Raw genomic sequence first — 21415 nt, 5'->3', positions numbered from 1 at the left:
AATTGTTAGGAAAATTAAATGTAGAACGTGCTTCTGGGGAAGTTGATGTTCGATTTCAAAGCCAATCTCCACACGCAATGTCCTAATGCGAATGTTTTGGCAGCATGAAATTGTGGCTTTAGGTATCGAGTGTTGGTGTTCAATGGTGGACTGCTGCAAATTTAAACCACGCGGCGTGAGAAGTTATAAATCAGCGGGCTTAACATATTTTGATCAGCGGCCCACCGATGCGAAGGCTGTCGCAGCAGCGTGATGCCAAAAAATGTCGGCGGTGTCGGCGTTGATTCTACTGGAGATGCGCAATGCCACCCCCCGTTCATATCATTGTTTATTACAATAATGAGTGGGAGTTTGCGAATTTTTACTATACATATTCACTATTCAACCAGCTCTAACATACCTAGAACAAATGACAGCAAGCAAGCAGTAATTCATTGGCCGCCATTTACGGTGTGCTGGAGTGCCATGTTTGGGTCGCGATGATAGGAAACGAAATTTGGATGAACGAAACGAAGGCGAAGTAGGCGCAGAGAAACGATTTCCAATGCATTTTTGCTGATCCAGCATGATGCTGCAAGTATTGCTGCGGAAATATTTTATCGCATTCTGTTGCACAATGTTGGTTGGAAAAAGTGGAAAATGTGCATTTTCTAACTTGGCATATGAAAATATTGAATAAGATTTCAAATGCCCGTAATGTCAAGATTATTTTTGGTTCGAAGCGATTCAGTTTATAATTGGCTTTAGTTTATTATTTTTATATACGCCTTTACAGTATTAAATTATCAAAATGTTTGAGCTGCTAATATATTCACTTTTCAATTCCAATATTTCAGATTTATGTTGATAATGATGAAATTGAAAATTGATTGCCTTTGAATTTTAGGTTTCTTTCGTTCTTAATAGTTCAGCAAACATTCTATATTCTTACTTCTAAAGATTGAACTACAAAAGAAAACTTTCAATATAACAAATATAAATCAGAATTTACAAATAGCTTCCTCTTATTGTCAGGAACAATATTATAACACGTGTTAACTTGGCCGAAGTCAAATACGGAGTGATCCCGTTAAAATCGAGATTTAAAAAACCCCACATCAAATATTGCATCATCTTTGCTACAGATACCATTTATTGCCATATTTCTTTCACTGTTGTATATTAGAACGAAGACATGATTGTTGATCTCTTCGGTTGCATGTGTTTAGCACGAATCAACCGCAGCAGGATTCCCTGTTAATGAGAGGAGGCCCGGGAAATTTTATTGTCAAAAAGGTGTGTACATTACCAACACCCCTCAAATTTTAGCACATATTCTAACCGACACACCACTCATATCGATGATCCCACATCAATCACACTCAAGAAACCATGTATATATCTTCAATCTGCACGGTTTCCGCAGCACACCGAGAAGTAAAAGCGATTTTAGCAACATCATTGCCGATTATAAATTGAACTCCAGCGGTACCAGTCGGCATCAGTTTTCGGTTGACATTCACCTTGTGAAGAGGAGTTCCTTTCGTTTGCGAAGATTTTCCAAATCTGTCGAACTAGTTTACCGTTTTGTGTTGCGCTCAACAACCATGTTGCCACCTAAGAGTTGTCCAGCCAAGAATGGGCTCAGTGATTTTGAGTCATATTTTGTGCGGCCGGATTTGGCGTCCAGGTGCACCTGGAAGCTAGGGACGACCGAGACCAGCCCTCACCAATGTAGACCTCCGTAAGTTTGGATCGAGTTTCTTAACTTTTTTTGTTTGAATACTTTATTGTTTGGTTGGTAGGGAAGGTGTTAATTTCGTTGGATCAATTAAGCCAATTAACGTGTTAATTAATTAGATTATGATAATGAACGATAAATTGATTAAACAAATTCATCGTTGAATCTAAATCAATTGTCTTGAAACTTGATTTCAATTTTTTTTTAGTTTCTGATTTGCCTAAAAAATTTATGAATTTTGACGGGCTAAGTAGATTATTAGTTGCTTCTAATGTTAATTAATGATGTCTTTTGATGACGAAGGGAAAGTTTTTCAACTTCATTACAACTGAGGATAATGACGGATGTATTCATGAAATAGTTTGATGCAATATTGTATTGCTTATAAGTGTACTCAATAATTAGCTTGATGATCAAGTTGATTTTGTAGTGCAAGTTAGTCATCGTTTGTAACTGTGTTCGTTTAGAGAAGTTTATAGTCTTGAAGACTAATAAATGATGCCAAAACTCCAATATTAGCATACGTGCGACATTGAAATTCATCGAATAAGGTTTCAGTAGAATCAAAAGACTCAATAAGCACATCATTTTGATCGGCATTTGTGACTATAGTAGTTAGAATGGAAGATATCTGCAATCAACTGATCGAGAAGATTTGATTATCTCGATTTGAAAACCAATTTTAGTTTTCTTGGAAAAGTGTCAAAAGCAGAAGCCATTTTTAACCAAATACCTACTTGTACGTACTTGTGCTACACAAATAATTCACAAGAGTTGTTAAAACTTAATCTCATTGGAAATATTTCATTTGATGCACATTCCATATGTTAAAAATCTAATGTTTAACCATTTGTTACTTCCCATATTTATTATAGAGTTCACCACAAAAAAGCTATCGACAACATTTTGGATGCTATTGGGAACACGCCCCTCGTCAAAATCAATAAACTGCCCAAGGAGTTCGGCGTGAAATGCAATGTTTGTAAGTATTTTGCCCGCCGAAACAAATCACCCAATAATGCTAACCCTCTCCTCCCCTAAACCATCCAACCAGATGCCAAATGCGAGTTCCTGAATCCGGCCGGTTCCGTCAAGGACCGCATCGGTCTACGCATGATCGAGGAAGCCGAGGAGTGCGGTTTGCTGAAACCCGGCTGCACCATTGTGGAGCCAACCTCCGGCAACACCGGTATCGGACTGGCCCTGGGCGCCGCCGTCAAGGGCTACAAGTGCGTCATCGTGATGCCGGAAAAGATGTCCAACGAAAAAGTCGACACCCTGCAGGCGCTGGGAGCCGAAGTGATCCGCACACCGAACGAGGCTGGCTTTGATCAACCGGAGGGGCTGATCGCCGTCGCCCAAAGACTTCAGCACGAAATACCCAACGCAGTTATTCTGAATCAGTACACCAACTCGGGAAATCCACTGTCCCACTACGACGGAACGGCAACGGAGGTTATCGACCAATTGGATGGAAAAGTCGACATGATCGTGATGGGGGCCGGAACCGGAGGCACCGCCACCGGATTGGGACGAAAGCTGAAGGAGCACAATCCTGACTGTAAGGTCGTCTGCTCGGACCCGATCGGCTCGATTATGGCCTATCCAGCAAGTTTGAACAAAACCGACTGCAAGTTCTGGGAAGTGGAAGGCGTGGGGTACGACTTTGTACCGACGACTTGTGATCGGCAAGTGATAGACGAGTGGATCAAATACTGTGACAAGGACGCCTTCCAAACTGCCCGGAAGTTGATTGCCCAGGAGGGACTGCTTTGTGGAGGAAGTGCTGGTGGTAACATGTACGTTGCACTGCAGGCTGCTAAGAGTCTCAAGGAAGGCCAAAACGTGGTCGTAATTTTGCCCGATAACATCAGAAACCACTTGACAAAGTTTGTATCGGATAATTGGATGGAGGCGCGAAATTTCAAGAAGAGTATTAACATTCATCATCACAAGTAAACAGGCTTTTGGAATTCTCAAAATTCAGAAATAAACTAAACCACGACCATTTATTTCAGATGGTGGGACCAGGAAGTCTCGACGATTGACATGGCCACACCCATTACCATCACCGTGGACGTCTCGATACAGGAAGCGATCCGTATCATGAAGAAGAACAATTTAGACCAACTGCCGGTGATCAACCATGACGGAAGCATTCGGGGCTCAGTCTATTTGACGAATTTGCTCGGAAAGATGTTGAACGGTATGGTGACCCTATCGGATCCGGTACTGCGCGCCATCTACAAGCAGTATGTGAAGATCGGCAAGGGCTGTTCGATAGGAAGGGCCGCTCGGATCCTGGAGAAGGATCCCTTCGTTTTGGTGACGGATTTGGGGCTTGACAGTAAGTCTATAATCAATGCGACATTAGTTGTTTAGAAATCTGATTATTATTTCTTACAGATTGCCATGTGGTAGCAACCGAGAAAGTGATTGGCATGCTTACCCAAAAGGATATTTTACAATATATTGCAAATGCGTAATTTAAATAATGCGGTTAAAAATATTTTATATAAGATCTTATTACCAAATAAAACAAATATTCAAGTAGTTAAAACCTACCTATTGTTTACTTATACAAAACATCATTTGACTATACATTATTGAAGTGTCTAAGACAAGTTTAGTAATTTCCATTTAATTGCACCACCATGAAGACATTCTACTAAAAGAACTTAAATAATTTTTCCCTATATAATATTGATTACATGAGAGTTCTTCACATCGTCTCTAAGAAAATCAGTGACGTTATCATCCTAATCCACTTGATTTTGATTGCGTATCAGAGAATACAAATACTTTTTGGGATGTGAGAAACAATTCAAGAACGATGTTTTGGATTGTCCTTTAACTAATTTCTATGCAGTTGGTCGAGTGAGCATTTGTTTTGACATGTCTATTCTTCTGTGAAAAAAGCAATATTGAAATCATAAAATAACGTTCGTATCATCTTGCTTCCACGGGTCTGCCGATGACAAATGACCGCCATGTAATGGTTGTGTAGGCTGGGCACTAAAGTGACGCCGTCCTTCTGAAGTCAGTACGACCTACGAGGCCTACCTCGGTTGTAGAGGAATTTCGCTCATAGCTCGCGATTCCAACAAAAGAAATGTGGGTCTTAACGCCCATTCCGAGAGATCGTCCTCCGAGGAGAGTAAGTAAACCCTTTTCCTCAAAGCACCGCAGTCGTGAACGGAATTAAGAGTAACCCATCTGCTCCATTGTGTTCTAACCCATACGGATACAACTCAGCAGTCAGCTGCCGGGGCTGCGAAATGGTTAGTTGACATCAGGGAAAGGAGCGACCTACACACCTCTGGTCCTCACAAGCTTTCTCACGCTTTCATGGGTCTTCCGATGCCAATCGACCGCCAGCTAAGGGTTTTGTACTTAGCTGGTAGTGCAACCTGGGTACTGTTGTCCTTCTGACATCAGCTAGAGTGAGTGGGTGCGACCATCGTCCCTAACCCCTAATCCCAAGGCGTTAAACGACCCGTGCCGAGGGGATGCATGGCCAGGGGGGTGAAATAATGAGCTAGGCCTTTAACGGAGCCTGTGGGGTACCTGGGCACCCTCCACAGTAATTGTCCCTTACTGCGTCATGCTGGGCTCTGGCGTGGTGGACGTCTTTTCCCGAGCAACTCGTGGGACCAAAATGGAAAACCAAGTCAATTCTTCAATTAGTGGTAGTAGTGTAGGCGACAACCCCTTCGCCAGCGGTGGGTTGTTCAGGTATCCGCCTAGGAGGTCAGAGGCAATAATCGGCAGCTCGATGCGCAGCGCCAGCGTGGGTCACTTAACCTTCTCCCCGGCTACGCCACTAGAGGTTATGGGCGGCCCATAGTTTCTTGCTGGACGTCATCATCGACTTTGCGTCATCGAAGCATAATATCAGTAAGGACTCCAAGGGGAACTTGCTGAAACTTCGAAAGTCGATGTTGGATGCCAAGCTGGAGAGGGCGGTCGGGACAACCAAGTGCAAACCCGTGAAATCCGTGGAGTCGAGGTCTACCCAGACTGAGGCCCAAGGATTCACGGACTCGGGTAAGGTCGAATTGACTGAGGGCGTGCCAGCGAAGAACTCGGCGCCGACGTACGTCGAATAAGACGTACCCGGATGGGCGAGATGGTCCTCGAGTTGAAGCGGGGCGTCTCGCAAAAGGGCGTCACCTACAAGAAGTTGGTGGAGGAAGTCCTTGGCGAGACGGTCAGGTGAGGGCACTGACGACGCAGATGAATCTGAGGGTTAAAGACCTGGAGGATCACCGAAGTCGAAGAGCTCGTCACGGCACTGCGGCGACAGTGTGAAGTGGAGACGCCACCGCAGCCGTTCGGCTACGGAAAGGTCCGGCAGGGACGCAGGTAGCATTGGTTCGGCTATCTGCAGCGGACGCCTCCAAGGTAGTCAAGTTAGGGAGCGTCAAGGTGGGATGATCGGTGTGCCCTGTGGGCATATACGAGCAACCCGAAGCAACCCGTCAAGTGCCTGGAACCGGGGCACAAGCAATGGGACTGCAAATGCCCCTGCCCTGAAGCAAGCTCTACCGACGCTGCGGATTGGAGAGACATAAGGCACAATGCTGGACGAACCCTCCCAATTGTGTGATTTGTTCCAGCAATGCTGCGAACAGCAAGCACCCCATGGGGGGTTCGAAGTGCTCGGCGTTTAAGCGTGCTGCAAAATCACAGTGCAGGTAACGCAGCTAAACCTGAACCACTGTGATGCAGCCCAGCAACTGCTGTGTCAGACAGTTGCTGAATGGGCAACGGATATCGCCATCATACCGGATCCTTACCGGGTACCAGCCAGGAACGGTAATTGGGTCACCGGTGGGTCTAAAATGGCGGCGATATGGACAACGGGGAAATACCCAGTCCAAGAGTTGGAGTCTTCGACACACGAGGGCTTCGCCATTGCCAAAGTCAACGGGGTCTTCTTCTGCAGCTGCTATGCGCCTCCTCGATCGAGCAGTTCGGTCGTATGCTGGATTTTTTGACGGAAAACTTTATGGGGCGTAGGCTGGTGATGATAGCGGGGGACTCCAATGCTTGGGCCGTGGAATGGGGAAGCCGTTCCACGAATCAACGGGAGCAGATCCTGCTGGAATCACTGGCCATGTTGGATGTGGACTTGGCTAATGTCGGTACCCAAAGTACCTACAGCTTGAACGGGGCCGAGTCGATTATCGACGTTACGTTCTGGAGCCCTGGCCAAACGTGTAGTTCGAACTGGAGGGTAGATGATAGCTACACCCCGAGCAGCACAAGTCAGACAAAAATGGTTGCAGCAACTTGATTGTGACTAATTCTGATCACAAATGAGTTGCAGCAACCTGTGTGAAGCATGTGTGCTGTTAGGGACTCACAGCGACCACCTGGCGGTTCGCTACAGTATCGACTATACGACCAGCATTCAGCGGACGGAAGAAGGGGCGAGGCCTAGCCCTCGTATGTGGAAGACATCGTACTTCGACGACGAGGTGTCGTCAATTGGGGTTCATCTAAAAAATCTCAAAAGAATTCACCGATCCCCATTGCTTGAAAGCTCTCTATTGCTGTCTCTTACGTCCAATTTTGGAAAATGCCGTATTAGTATCAGGTAGCATGGAGTTTGAGAATGGAGAGTTTGCAACGTAAGTTCATCAGGATAGCATTGCGAAATTTATCCTGGCGTGATCCATTCAACCTTCCACCATACTCTGATTGCTGTGGCTTGCTTCAACTAGATACGCTGGATCGACGCCGAAGAACGCAGCAAGCAGTCTTCATTTCTAAGCTCTTGAACGGAGAAATTGATTGTTCTAGGCTGTTATCATTATTGCACATCCGAGTTGCACCAAGAATTCTACGAAATGGTTGTCTACTGCAACCGAGGTTTCACCGAACTGGTTTTGGATACGATGAGCCGATGACTTCAATGATTTGTACATTCATGGCTGTCGAGAAACTCCACGATTTTGGTGTGTCTTCCAATTGTTTCATGTCCAGATTGAAAAGATCCACGTGCTTATAGATTTTTTTTTTTTAATTCATGTAGACAACAGTCAGATGAATATAGTTACCAAATAAAGAAATAAATAAGCGCTCCGCCGCGAGCACAATACTCTCGGTCTGAGCGGCTAGCAGCTGGTAACAGTACTCTCGCGTGCATGCGATGCCACCATGTCTAGGAAAGTGCCCCCTAAGAATGGGAGGCCAACAGCTTTTTAAAAATGGAAAGTCCCTTTTTCACTGTGAACATTGAATATTTTTACTAATTTCCGAACATACACACACATTCGCATTGACACATACACACATACACAGCTCGATTGGTTGCTCCCCCACTTTCCGCATCGCGATTGAAATTTATATGAAGATTAGTATGGATTTTTTTTGCATTTTTGCTCCTAGAGGCATTATTTTATTGTTAATTCAATCATATGACTCAATACGTTACCATATAGTCTGAAAGATGCCGAAAGAGTTGGCTGAAGAATAAACATTGCTGAAAATATTACAACGCTTTAAGATTGATTATTGAAATCATATGCAAAAAATCAATGTTTCTGGCAGCACTATCTGGCGAACTGTGGTTGTTAGACGGCAAAATCATTTCTCTTTCCGGAATTATCCTTTCAAAATTAATCCGAATTACTACAATTTGTTCCTCAGCCATAGAAGATTAAAAATTTTGAAATATCGCTCAGTTGAATGATTGGTACACGTAGTTTGGCAGTGCTGGCAGAATAAACAATTTTGGTCGTCGTTCCAGCAAGGATCCTTCTTCTGCAAAGTTTTTCGGCATTCTTAGGGTCAACCTTTAACCCTTATGCGGCCGACGGGGTACCCGTGTTCCTTTTTCAAATTCAAGTGGTGATATTTCAATGAATTTTTATAGCTGAAAGCTGAAACTCGGTGACATCTAAGAACTCCATAAAATGTAGCATCTGTGAGAAAATCACGTTGATACAGTGAGGAGGGACGTGGGCAGGGGCATCTGATTTTTTTACCACGTGGATGGCCGACAGGGTACCCGTGTTCCCATAAATTGATATTTTCATAACTTTAACAATTTTCAACCGATTTAGATAATTTTGACAGTTTTGGAAACAGAAACTCATATACTTTTTGCCCATTGTCAAGGTTTATAGCTTTTGTCCATGGTTATACAAGAAATCTTTGAAGTAAGGCTTAAGAGTCTACACACGTAACCGAAGGACTATCAACCAGTTTCAAATATATTACATGCTCATTGCACTTCTTAGAATAGTCGGTGTTCACAGTATATATTCTGGGTCTCCAAAAACCCCTGAAGTAAGGCCTAAGTCATCTAAAAAATCCCTGGAATAAGATCTTATGGACTGCTAACGTAACCAAAGGTCTATCGTGTAAATTCAAAAACGGTACATGCTCTTTATGGTGCTTAGCATATAATGCTTTCACAGTATATGTTCCGAGTCATCCAATGACCTTTTCTTAAAACATGTTAGCATTCCAAGTAGTTCTTGTTGCTGTCATTGATTCTACGAACTCCATACAGTCAAGGTCTTCGGATCAATCTCCGTAATGGAGGCAGTTAACGAAGAATAAACAAGTTGCGTGACCCCTTCTTGGCATATGTTTGTATTGTAAGTAGTTCTTGTTGTTGTCGTGGGCTCTAGGTAGTCTACGAACTCCATAGAGTCAAGATCTGTGGATCAACCTCAGTAACGGAGGCAGTTATTGAAGAATAAACAAGCTGTGTGACCCCTTCTTGGTATTTGTTTGTATTCCAAGTAATTCTTGTTGTTATCATTGGTTCCAGGTAGTCTACAAACTCCATAAATTCAAGGTCTGTGGATCAACCTCCGTAATGAAGGCAGTTAATGAAGAATAAACAAGTTGTGTGACCCCTTCTATATATATATATATATATATATATATATATATATATATATATATATATATATCTGTTTTTCATGTAGTTCTTGTTGTTGTCGTGAGTTCCAGGTAGTCTACAAACTCCATACAGACAAGATCTTCGAATCAATCTCCGTGATGGAGGCAGTTATCGGAGAATAAACAAGTTGCATGACCCCTTCTTGGTATATGTTTGTATTCCAAGTAGTTTCTGTTGTTGTCGTGGGCTCTAGGTAGTTTACGAACTTCATAGATTCAAGGTCGGTGGATCAACCTCCGTAATGGAGGCAGTTATTGAAGAATAAACATGTTTTGTGACCCCTTCTTGGCATATGTTTGTTTTTCATTTAGTTCTTGTTGTTGTCGTGAGTTCCAGGTAGTTTACAAAATCCATACAGTCAAGATCTTCGGATCAATCTCCGTAATGGAGGCAGTTATTGAAGAATAAACAAGTTGCGTGACCCCTTCTTGGTATATGTATTTTCCAAGTAGTTCTTGTTGTTGTCGAGGACTCCAGGTAGTCTACGAACTCCATAGAGTCAAGGTCTGGGGTTCGACCTTGGTAACGGAGGCAGTTATTGAAGAATAAACAAGTTGTGTGACGCCTTCATGGTATTTGTTTGTATTCTAAGTAGTTCTTGTTGTCATTGGTTCCAGGTAGTCTACGAACTCCATAGAGTCAAGGTCTGTGGATCAATCTTCGTAATGGAGGCAGTTATCGAAGAATGAACAATTTTTGGGACCCCATCTTGGTATATGTTTGTACTCCAAGTAGTTCTTGTTGTTGTCTTGAGCTCCAGGTAGTCTATGAAATAGAGTCAAGGTCGATGGATCAACCTCCGTAATGGAGGCAGTTATTTGAAAAGAAAACAAGTTGTGAGACCCCTTCTTGGTATATGTTTGTATTTTAAATAGTTATTATCATTGTCGTGGGCTCCGTAATGAAGGCAAGGCAAAATACGTGAATGGAATCCGTATTTTTTTGTCGAAGAGACTTACAAACTTATTAACAGGTAAAGTTATTTCATGAAAATCTTTATTGTTTGCGGCAAATTGGGTCGAAAACGTGATAAAATCGGGTTCGGCAAAATCAGGGGTAGACAAAATATGGGAGTGACAAAATCGGGTCAACCTCATCTGAGTGAATGTACGCATTCCTAGTACAGTAGCCGTTCGATAACTGCAAAATGTTTACTTTTCAGTTATCGAATGCCGTTCGATAACTGCAACGCACTCTAGACGTCAAACGGTTGTCAATCGACGTCAAATGCAATAAAAGTGCATCTAAATGTGCAGCGCAATGCAGCTGTCATTGAGTCTGACATCGGTTTGAAGTTTAGCGGTCCGATAACTGTAAAACTGTTGGAACTATTGAATTGCAGTTAAAAAGCATTGCAGTTAAATGATTTGCAGTAATCGAACGTCTGCTGTAGTTTTTGTTTTTGCCATGGTACTAGGTAGTCTATGAACTCCATATAGGAATGATCTGCAGATCAGCCCACGAACGGAAGCCTATTGGTATATGTTTGCATTTCAAGTAGTTCAAGTTGTTGTCATTGGCTCTGGGCAGTTATTGAAGAATAAATAAGATGTGAACCCTCATCTTGATATATTAGCATTCCAAGTAGTTATTGTTGTCTTGTTGTTGTTGGTCCCAGGTAGTATACAAACTCCATTCATATTACTAATATGAAGTTGTCTATTCTTTGGAAATCCAAAATGTAAATAAATTGGAACGATACAAATTCACGCCGAGAACGTGAGGGAAAAAACGGGCTAATATTGCAAAGATCATGTACCATATTAAATTAGATTAAGGACATTCCTCACGGAATCCAAGTTTCAAAGTGCTCGCGTTTTCGGGGGCACACCAATCGATACGGAGGCGGCGCACAACTGTCATTTTTGTTGATTTAGCTTTGCTGCGTCGCAGCATGCGTGAAATAATAAAAATGACAGTTGTGCGATGTTTCCGTATCGAGTGATGTGCCCCCGAAAACGCGAGCACTTTGAAACTTGGGTTCCGTAAGGAGTGACCTTAAAGACCCTCTAGATATTCGTGTAACCCTAGAAGTCTTACTCCATAAATTTCTAGGATGACCATTAGCATATGTCATGAACGCATTTTATTCATGGACCCCAAAGGTATGTACCAAATTTAAAACAGGCTGATATATCTCTGGTGTAGATCCTAATGCCTTACTTCAGGGTTTTCTTGGATGACCATGAACATTTGAAATGGGTGCATTATATTCTACGTACCATAAAGGGCATGTATAACTATTCAAATAGGCCGACAGAACTCTGGTTACGCGTGAAGTTCTTGAGGATTGTTCAAGTGTTCTCTCGGATGCACATGAACTTGAACATGCAATGAAAGCGGTGTATTCTATATACCACAAAGGGCATATGCCACTTTTGAAACAATCCGAAAGGTATCTGGTTTCGTGTGAAGGCCTATTCTAGCATTTTCTTGGAAGATCATAAACATATGCAACGGACGTATTCTATTCTATGTACCACAAAGGGCATGTACCACTTTTGAAACAAGCCAAAAGATCTCTGGGTACCCATGCAGATTTAAAAACCTATTCCAGGGTTTTCTTGGATGACCATGAACCTATGCAATGGACGCAATCTATTCTATGTACCACAAAGGGCATGTAACACTTTTGAAAAAATCTGAAGGATCTTTGGTTACGCGTGTAGATCTTAAGGCCTTTTCCAGGGTTTTCTTGGATGACCATGAACATATGCAATAAAGGCGTTCTATTCTATGTACCACAAAGGGCATGTACCAGTTTTGAAACAATCTAAAAGATCTCTGGTTACGCGTTTAGACCTGAAGGCCTTTTCCAGGGTTTTCTTGGATGACCATGAACATATGCAATGAAGGCGCCAGAGGACTTATCCGAGATTTCTTCGATAGCGCAGAACATATGTAGTGATCACATTTGATTTCAAGATGCGCAAAGAGCATGTACCACTTTTGGGACTAGTCCATAGACCCATGGTTACGAGTGTAGACCTTAAGGCCTTACTCCAGAAATTTCTTGGATGACTCGGAACATATACTGTGAACGCATTCTATGCTAAGTACCACAAAGAGCATGTACCGTATTTGAATTTGCATAATAGGCCTTTGGTTACGCGAGTAGATCTTTAGGCTTTACTCCAGAAATTTCTCGGATGACTAAGACCTCATTTCAGGGATTTTTGCATTACCCGAAACATATAGTGGGAACACCATCCATTCTAAGAAGCGCAAAGAGCTTGAAGCATATTTGAAACTGGTTGAATGGGCTTTGGTTACGCGTGTAGACTCTTAAGCCTTACTTCAAAGATTTCTTGTATAACCATGGGCATAAGCAGTAAACCTTTACATAGGGCAAAAAGTATATGAGTTTCTGTTTCCAAAACTGTCAAAATTATCCAAATCGGTTGAAAATTGTTGAAGTTATGAGAATATCAATTTATGGGAACACGGGTACCCTGTCGGCCATCCACGTGTGTTTTTTTTGTTGGCCGCATAAGGGTTAACGCATTATTTCACATGAAAATCTGAATTCTCTAGAAGTTAAAAATGCAATAAACACACAAAAAAAATTGAATAGCAAATATTATCCATTTATTTTCAAAATACAGAAAATAAAATCATTATCTCAAAGAAGACCAATCAAACATCATTGTTTATTTTCATATTTTGATAATATAATACACAGTTGACAATTTTCGATTCCTTGGTGAGTGACTGAGAGCTCATTGCTGTAGTCAAATCACATTTGCGTGCTGAAGTGTGGGTTTAATTGCCGTGGTAGTAAGATAAAAACTTTTCGTGGATGATTCTCCTCTGGTCGACTAGTATTGACATTAAGCTTTTCTTCTGCCTTGTGTATAATTACAAAATTCGTTTGAAAATAGCATCCAACGTTCTTTGTCATTTTTAACCCTCTTACCTCCCACTTGTCACGGACAGCAGGGACTATGTCCAAGGGCTTGACGATCCCTCCCCAGGCGATCTGCGAGTTGTGGGGCTTGCCTAGGATGTGGTGGGGTTTGACAGTGGGACCTGTTAAGGTGATTATACAATCAGGCCATGTGGTGAATTTCAAAAGATGCCGAAAGAGTTGGCTGAAGAATAAACATTGCTGAAAATATTACAACGCTTTAAGATTGATTATTGAAATCATATGCAAAAAATCAATGTTTCTGGCAGCACTATCTGCCGTGTGCCGTGTGCCGTGTGCCGCTCAAAGCGCACAAGCCCAAGTCCTGGTGTTAGGTGGGACACTAAACAGCCCTGACACGACGGCCCTCCGACGAGACAGGAGGTTTGCGCAGACCCAATAAGCCGTGGCACCAAAGCTGTGGCACCACCAACGAGCTGGGAACCGGCTGCATAGTGCTGAGTAAGATGCGCCATCGTGTGATTGGTGGCAGCCAATCAACTCAAGGATGTGCAACCTGAGGATTAAAAGCCGTTTCTTCAACTATAGCATCATCAACGTGCACTGTCCACACGAAGGGAGACTCGACGACGAGAAAGAAGCGTTCTACGCACAGCTGGAGCAGACATATGATGGATGCCCACTGCGGGACGTTAAAATCGTCATCGGTGACATGAACGCACAGGTAGGAAGAAAGGAAATGTATAGACCGGTCATCGGACCGGATAGTCTGCACACCGTATCGAATGACAACGGCCAACGATGCACAAACTTGTGCGTAGTTCGAGTTTCAGGGGTATTCTCGAGTCCCTTCGAAACGCGCAGAGGGTTACGGCAAGGTGATGGTCTTTCGTGTCTGCAATTCAACATCGCTTTGGAAGGGGTAATACGAAGAGCAGGGATTAACACGGGTGGTACAATTTTCAATAAGTCCGTCCATCTATTTGGCTTCGCCGACGCCATAGATATTGTCTGGGACTGACATCAGTCCATCAAACTACAACCCTTCACCCAATCCAAAACTGCACATTTGTGACCTACATATGGGAAGAGGCTGCATTCAATTGTTTCATCACCAACGGACCGGCGAGTGGATGGTCAACAATCGGATAGCAGCGATCTCGTCGGTAGAATCCTATACCTATATAGATAACAAGTAGAAGAGATAGAGCCGACTCTCACAAGAGCCGAAATAAAAATCATCGCATCGATGGATCTAGGTTGCATGATGATCGTTAGGTATAGGATCAGTTAGTTAGCAAAATACAACTCACCCACCGTGTGTGAGACCGCGCGGGAAAAATTATAATTATTACGTGTTCCATGTTTTAGTTGTAAGTCGTAAAATAAATGTTAGAATCTAAGCCGAGAATTGATTGTTTGTGATGTAGCAATAAATGTAGTGCAAGTAATGGTTGTTTCCCTGTAAATTGTGCTTGTAATAATGAATCTGGGTGGAAGAACGGCCGGGAATAAAGGACTTTGATTGGACTTGGATTGGATTTGTATCTGGACTCCCTCGAGTGTTGGAGAGCCCTTGTTGTGAACTATCGAAGGCAAGTGAATTTATCGTGCGGTTCTCCAACATTTTTGGTCCAACGAACCGGATGACTGGATCCCGGTGAGGATTTAAAGAGGACAATTCAACTTGATACAGTAGCCATCACACCTGTAAACAATCAGCATTGAGAGACACCGCGCCATCGCACAAGGATACGAAGGACGCAGAGAATAAGAGGAATCCATTCGCCATCGTCCTTATGGTGTTTTCTTCGTTTGGGCATCCATCGGTTAAGCTGGTTCCATAGGTGAACTCTATATGTCCATTCGAAGCTAGGGAATTGCGCCACTCACTCACACCGTGTGTTATTTGGTTTCTTCTGCATAACACAATCGTTTTGCCTGCTTGGACTCGGAGTTTTGGAGTGCAGGGAATCAATGGATGGATTGCATTCTGGATGCATTTTGTGAGGGAGACTATCAGAAGGGCTACCTTCTTAACGGAGACGTGGACAGCTGATCCAGTACCGGATTTACTTCTCCAGGTAAATATACCTTAGATCAGTATATGTCCAGCCGTTGTTAGTGGCTTCACCATTCTAACACCTTTATTTCGACGTTTTTCCTCGGTTACCTGGATGGATGTATCGTCGGTTGCCTAATTGGCATTGCTGGAGTGATACTGGTGGTTCTGTGGCGACGGAAGGTTTTCAGTGGACATTTTAACGGAACAATCTAATCAACCCAAATACGATAGAGACGATTCGGCGCGTGACAAGAAGAGGTGGCATCAAGTATTTTGTTGTGTGGTGAGTGCCATGAATGTGTATGTCGCCGAAGCGGGACAACAGATAATATACGTTTTTTAATGAAATTATGAATCCTCTTCATTTGCCACGCAATCCCTGAGCAAAACTGTTCGTTATTTGAACAAATGACTCATTCTGCCGCAAATTCTGGATGCTTGGATGGTTTGGTGAACGATTCGTGTGGATTGGTATTGATATTGGTTGCACGGGTTAGTTCGAACAGTATATGTTCTGCCGGAGATCTATATATTGGATATTACATGTAAACTTACCTCTTTCTGGATCCCCAACTGAACTTTGAATGAATGTGGAGTTGGCTGTGAATAAATATCGGATCAAGCTGTTGTATTTGGACTGAACCGTATTGGAATCGAGTTGGTGCTGCTGTTTGTTCTCATAGGTGAGCTACAACAGTATATGTCCGCCGATGCCTATTTCTGTATACTACAGTTGGTATTCTTCTCATCTGTCCTATTTAATCGAACGAGTACGTACTGTGCTTCAACAGTTGGTGGTGCATCACAGCGGAATTGGAGTGATTTGGTTGAGCTTCAGAGGATTGGGGACAACATTCTGTTCTCTCAGGTAGGCTTGAGCAGTATATGTCAGCCGAAGCCTTGGACATTTTGGATATCTACACCATTCAATTCCTGTATTTATCGGTTCGAGTGACGTGTATCTGCTATGGCGCCATCCCGTGAGAAGAAGCCACCTGCCCTGAAGCTGTTGATGGTCCAGCTGAAGAACACCCAGACATCCGTGGACGACATCTGGAGATTTGTGGAGGGCTACCAACGGACAACAACTGCAAGTCAGATCGACGTGCGCTTGCAGAGTATCGACGAGTTGTGGCAGAAGTATGGGGAGATTCTGGCAGATATTCAGGCCCACGATGATTTCGAAGATGAAGATGAGACGTTCGATAAAGCGAGGCTAGTTTATAGTGATAGGTACTATTATTGTAAGGCGTTTTTGATGGATAGGGCTAAGGAACTGCAGGATCCAGGAGAGGCAGATCGTCTCGTACGAGCCAACGAGGCGTCAGCGCATGGTCATGGGACCCTAGACCATGTACGCCTACCGCAAATTACGCTGCAGGTGTTCAACGGGGACCTAGATGAATGGATCAGCTTTCGTGATCTGTTCACTTCACTCATCTATCGGAAGATGGACCTGCCGGAGGTGGAAAAGTTCCACTATTTAAAGGGATGCCTGCAAGGAGAACCGAAGAGCCTAATCGACTCGTTGAAAATCACGAAGGCCAACTATCAGATAGCGTGGGACCTTCTGCTGAAACGGTACGATAACAGCAAGCTTTTGAAAAAGCGACAGGTGCAAGCTTTATTCAATTTGCCAACGCTGTCCAAGGAATCGGTAGCAGATCTGCACACTCTGGCCGACGGTTTCGAAAAGATCGTGCAGAATCTGGACCAGGTGGTCCAACCGGAAGAGTATAAGGATCTTTTACTCGTTAACCTACTCACTACCCGACTAGATCTGACAACGCGCAGAGGTTGGGAGGAACATTCCTCAGCCAAAGATCAGGATACGCTAGCAGATCTCTCGGGTTTCTTGCATCGTAGGATCCGAATTCTGGAATCGCTTCCAGTAAAGGTATTAGACTCCAGGACTTCGCTTCATGCTCCACAATCCTCGAGACAGAAGACGTCAGCTGTGAAGGCCAGCTACGGTTCTGTACAATCGTCTGGGGGACGATGTATGGCGTGCAAGGAGAACCATCCCCTATGCCAGTGTTTTTCATTCTTAAGGATGTCGATGCGAGAAAGAGATGCGGTATTAAGAACGAACTCCCTGTGCAGAAACTGCTTCAGATCGGGTCACATAGCGACAGACTGTACGTTCAAATACAGGTGTCGTAACTGTAATGGTCGTCATCATACAATGGTATGCTTCAAGCAGCGGAAGGATCGTTCACCGAAGGTTGTCGCTGTTACTGGAAACAACAATCCTCCACGAACGGAAACTGGTGATGCAGCCGTTCGTTCATCCTCCCAGGTGGTTAACATGGCAGCCACCGACGCAGCAGTGTCTGGTTCTACTCATCAGTTCTCCTCCAAGGTTTTGCTGGCTACTGCGGTCGTTATCGTGGAAGATGACGAGGGTAGTCAGTTCCCGGCTCGTGCTCTTTTGGATTCCGGCTCCGAGAGTAATTTCATTGCCGAACGGTTAAGTCAACGCCTCAAGTCACACCGAGAGAAGGTTGATGTCTCGGTACTCGGCATTGGACATGCTGCAACGAAAGTGAAGCATCAGATCACAGCATTGGTCCGTTCGCGAGTTACGGCTTACTCGCGGAATATGAATTTCCTCGTCCTCCCAAAGGTTACGGTGGATTTACCTACGGCAAGGGTGAATACACAAGGATGGTCGATGCCCAATGGGATAACACTGGCAGATCCCACCTTTTTCAGTCCCAGTTCAGTGGACTGGGTATCGAATCCTTTTTTGGATTTCTTCGACTCTGGTCGAAGAATTCCACTCGGAGACCAATTACCGACACTAAACGATTCGGTGTTCGGATGGGTAGTCTGCGGAGGCCTGTTAAAACCTACACAAGGACTACGCATCAACTGTAGTACGGCAACTACAAAGGTATTGGAGGAGCTAGTCGCACGGTTTTGGGCTAGTGAAGAAGTTGGCAATTCCAAGGTCCTTTCGTCGGAGGAAAAGTGGTGCGAGGACAACTTTCGGAAGTCGCTTCATAGGGAATTCGACGGTTTCCAGTTCCAGTTTCCAGGTTGGGCGAGTCACGGGACATCGCATTCCGGCGACTTCAAAGCACGGAACGCAGATTGGCAAAGGATGCCAGTTTGCGGGAGCAATACCATCAGTTCATGGCGGAGTACATCCAATTGGGACATATGTCAAAGGTGGAGGAAGCAGGAGATTCCGTGAAACGATGCTATTTGCCGCATCATCCTGCCATTGAGGAAGCTAGCACGACGACAAAGGTCCGTGTGGTATTTGACGCGTCGTGCAAGACGTCATCAGGCGTTTCACTCAATGACACTTTGATGGTAGGGCCGATTGTGCAGGAGGACGGTCTATCATGCTCCGGAGTCGTGTAAAACAAATCATGCTGGTGCCTGATATAGAAAAGATGTTCCGGCAAATCTTCGTTGTAGAGGTGGACCGGCCACTTCAATGCATTTTGTGGCGTTTCGACCCAACAGATCCCGTGGGCGTGTACGAGCTCAACACTGTGACGTATGGGACAAAACCGGCACCTTTTCTCGCAACACGTACGTTGAACCAGCTAGCGATGGATGAAGGAAGGCAGTACCCAATGGCTGCGAGGGCAACCACGGAGGATACGTATATGGATGACGTTATCACGGGCGCGGATACGGAGGATGCCGCACGTAATTCATGCAAGGAGCTCAACGAGATGACGTCGAAGGGAGGCTTCAAACTCCGAAAATGGGCATCCAATCATCCAATGGTGCTGAACGGTGTTGCTGCAGAGAATCTGGCGATTCATGTGTCGGAAGGAATTAACTTGGACCCTGATCCTGCTGCCCAGGGTCGGCACACTCTCGTAAGTTTACCGCGGGACAGGGATTTTTTGCAATTGAATAAAGGAAAACCTACCAGCACTTTTCATCTAATTTCACGCTTTTATTGGCTACACTCCTTCTAACTTTCCTCCCACTTCCTTATCCACTAGCTAACCTTACAATGTGGGCCCCTTCCTTCACTCCACAACCACTTCCTCTCCTTCTCCGCGTTTCTGCTCTCTTTCTGTCTTCTATGGATGGCTTCAACCACGTCTGGTCACGTTCCGCGTCGTGGGTGGCGAGGGTAGTCAGCTCCCAAAGGGTTCGTCGGCGGAGAGTTGACGATCCAGCTGCGCGTCCTAGACTACCGATATGTTGACAGATCGGTCTTCGGCGAATAACGGTGCCGGAATCTACCCGGCGAAGGGGTTCTAGGACGGCACAAGGACTCCCCGGGAACTGGGGCCGTATCGCAGATACAACGGTCGAAATAGAGACACCACGGTAGAACAACGGGGTCCTGATTTTCCTCCTTCTGCTCACAATCTGGTAACTTAAAACTGTTTGTCTTTAGACTTCTAATTAGCGCTTCGCACATCTAATCTTGTCCACAACTGCCGGGTAAGTGAACGACTTGTCCCAGACCAATCAGCCCCAAGGTTCATGACCCCATCTCCGGTCATCGACTTTTCACAGTCTCCATCCCTTTTTCGTGCCACCCAATTGTGCAACCCATCATGGCCGCTCCCAACTCCGTATCCTGCGGCTCCTGGTGGTGGGTTGAAGAAGCTTGGTGTGTGGTTGGTAGCAGTTAAGGTGGTTGCTCCTAGTGGCTATCTTCTTGTATGCCAAGTGGGCCTCTGCTGGGGAAAAACCTTCAAACTCACACAAAAACATCCTGTCATACACATTTACGATTATTAAAATACAAAATCTCTTCGATACACACAATTAACAAAACCAAACACTTACAATATCAGGAGCCAAGATTCGGAAGGGAGGTTCGTAGTTCGGCTGCTGTCATCCAAATCCAAGGTTGCACCCTTGAAGACACAGTCAATTCCAAGGCTGGAACTGTGTGGTGCGTTACTGGTGGCGCAGCTGTATGAAAAGGTCCAAGATTCCATTAGAATTCAAGCACAGCCTTATTTCTGGGTGGATTCAACGTGCGTTTTGCGGTGGATACAAGCCCCACCAAACAACTGGACCACTTTCGTCGCAAATCTGGTGGCAAAAATCCAAGGCATCGCCGAATCATCACCATGGCGGCATGTTTCTGGAAAGGAGAACCCGGCGGATTTGATTTCCAGGGGGATATCACCGAAAGACATCCTAGATAACGTTTTTTGGTGGGAGGGACCGGATTGGTTGAAGAAACCTTCGGATCATTGGCCTGCAGGGTCATGTTTATTAAGCTCAGCAGAAGCAGAGGAAGAGAGACGGCAAACAGCAGTTTGTGCAGTTTCGGCAAATACAGAGTTCAACGGCTGGTACTTAGAGCAGTTCGCGTCGTATTCGGACCTAATCCGGAGGACATCTATTTGGTTGCGTCTGATGAAACTGCTGAAAAATCCACAGGACAGAGCGTCGTCCAAATTTATATCAGCGCAAGAGCTTAGGGAAGCAGAATTTGTCATCGTTCGGCGTATACAGCAAGAGGTTTTTGCCGATGAATGGAAGGCACTTTCTAAAGGGGAACCCGTCTCAAGAAAATCTCCACTTCGGTGGTTCAATCCACACATTTCTGAGGAACAAGTCATCCGAATCGGAGGGCGGTTGAGTCACTCTGCAGAGCGGGAAGCTACTAAACATCCGATGGTTCTTCCTGCACGGCCCAAACTAACCCGGATGATTCTGAAACATTACCACCTACAACTTCTACACGCAGGACCACAATTGCTTCTCGGAGTCGTACGTCTAAAATTTTGGCCATTAGGTGGAAGGAGCGTAGCACGATACATCGTTCATCAATGCCTGAAATGTTTTCGTGCAAAACCGACCCCGATACAGCAGTTCATGGGAGAGCTGCCCGCACCA

At 44.5% G+C, this 21415-nt stretch overlaps 2 protein-coding genes across 2 annotated transcripts in view; both read left to right on the top strand.

Annotated features, from left to right (window-relative positions):
- The first annotated feature begins 1518 nt into the window (after positions 1–1518).
- LOC134207270 (cystathionine beta-synthase-like) lies at positions 1519–4280 on the top strand. The gene is made up of 5 exons (XM_062682991.1): positions 1519–1723; positions 2596–2702; positions 2775–3675; positions 3739–4067; positions 4127–4280. The coding sequence occupies exons 1-5, from the start codon at positions 1587–1589 to the stop codon at positions 4204–4206; spliced, it is 1554 nt and encodes a 517-aa protein (XP_062538975.1). The 5' UTR covers positions 1519–1586; the 3' UTR covers positions 4207–4280.
- Positions 4281–14901: 10621 nt separating this feature from the next.
- Positions 14902–21415, top strand: part of LOC134207271 (cystathionine beta-synthase-like) — a 45394-nt gene continuing 38880 nt past the window's right edge. The window contains exon 1 of the mRNA XM_062682994.1: positions 14902–15860. The gene's annotated coding sequence lies outside the window, so the exon portion shown is untranslated. The remainder of the gene's footprint in view (positions 15861–21415) is intronic.

The sequence above is a fragment of the Armigeres subalbatus genome, chromosome 1 (assembly GCF_024139115.2).
Source record: "Armigeres subalbatus isolate Guangzhou_Male chromosome 1, GZ_Asu_2, whole genome shotgun sequence".
In the NCBI taxonomy this organism is placed as follows: domain Eukaryota; kingdom Metazoa; phylum Arthropoda; class Insecta; order Diptera; family Culicidae; genus Armigeres; species Armigeres subalbatus.
This window is presented reverse-complemented; position numbering and strand designations above follow the sequence as displayed.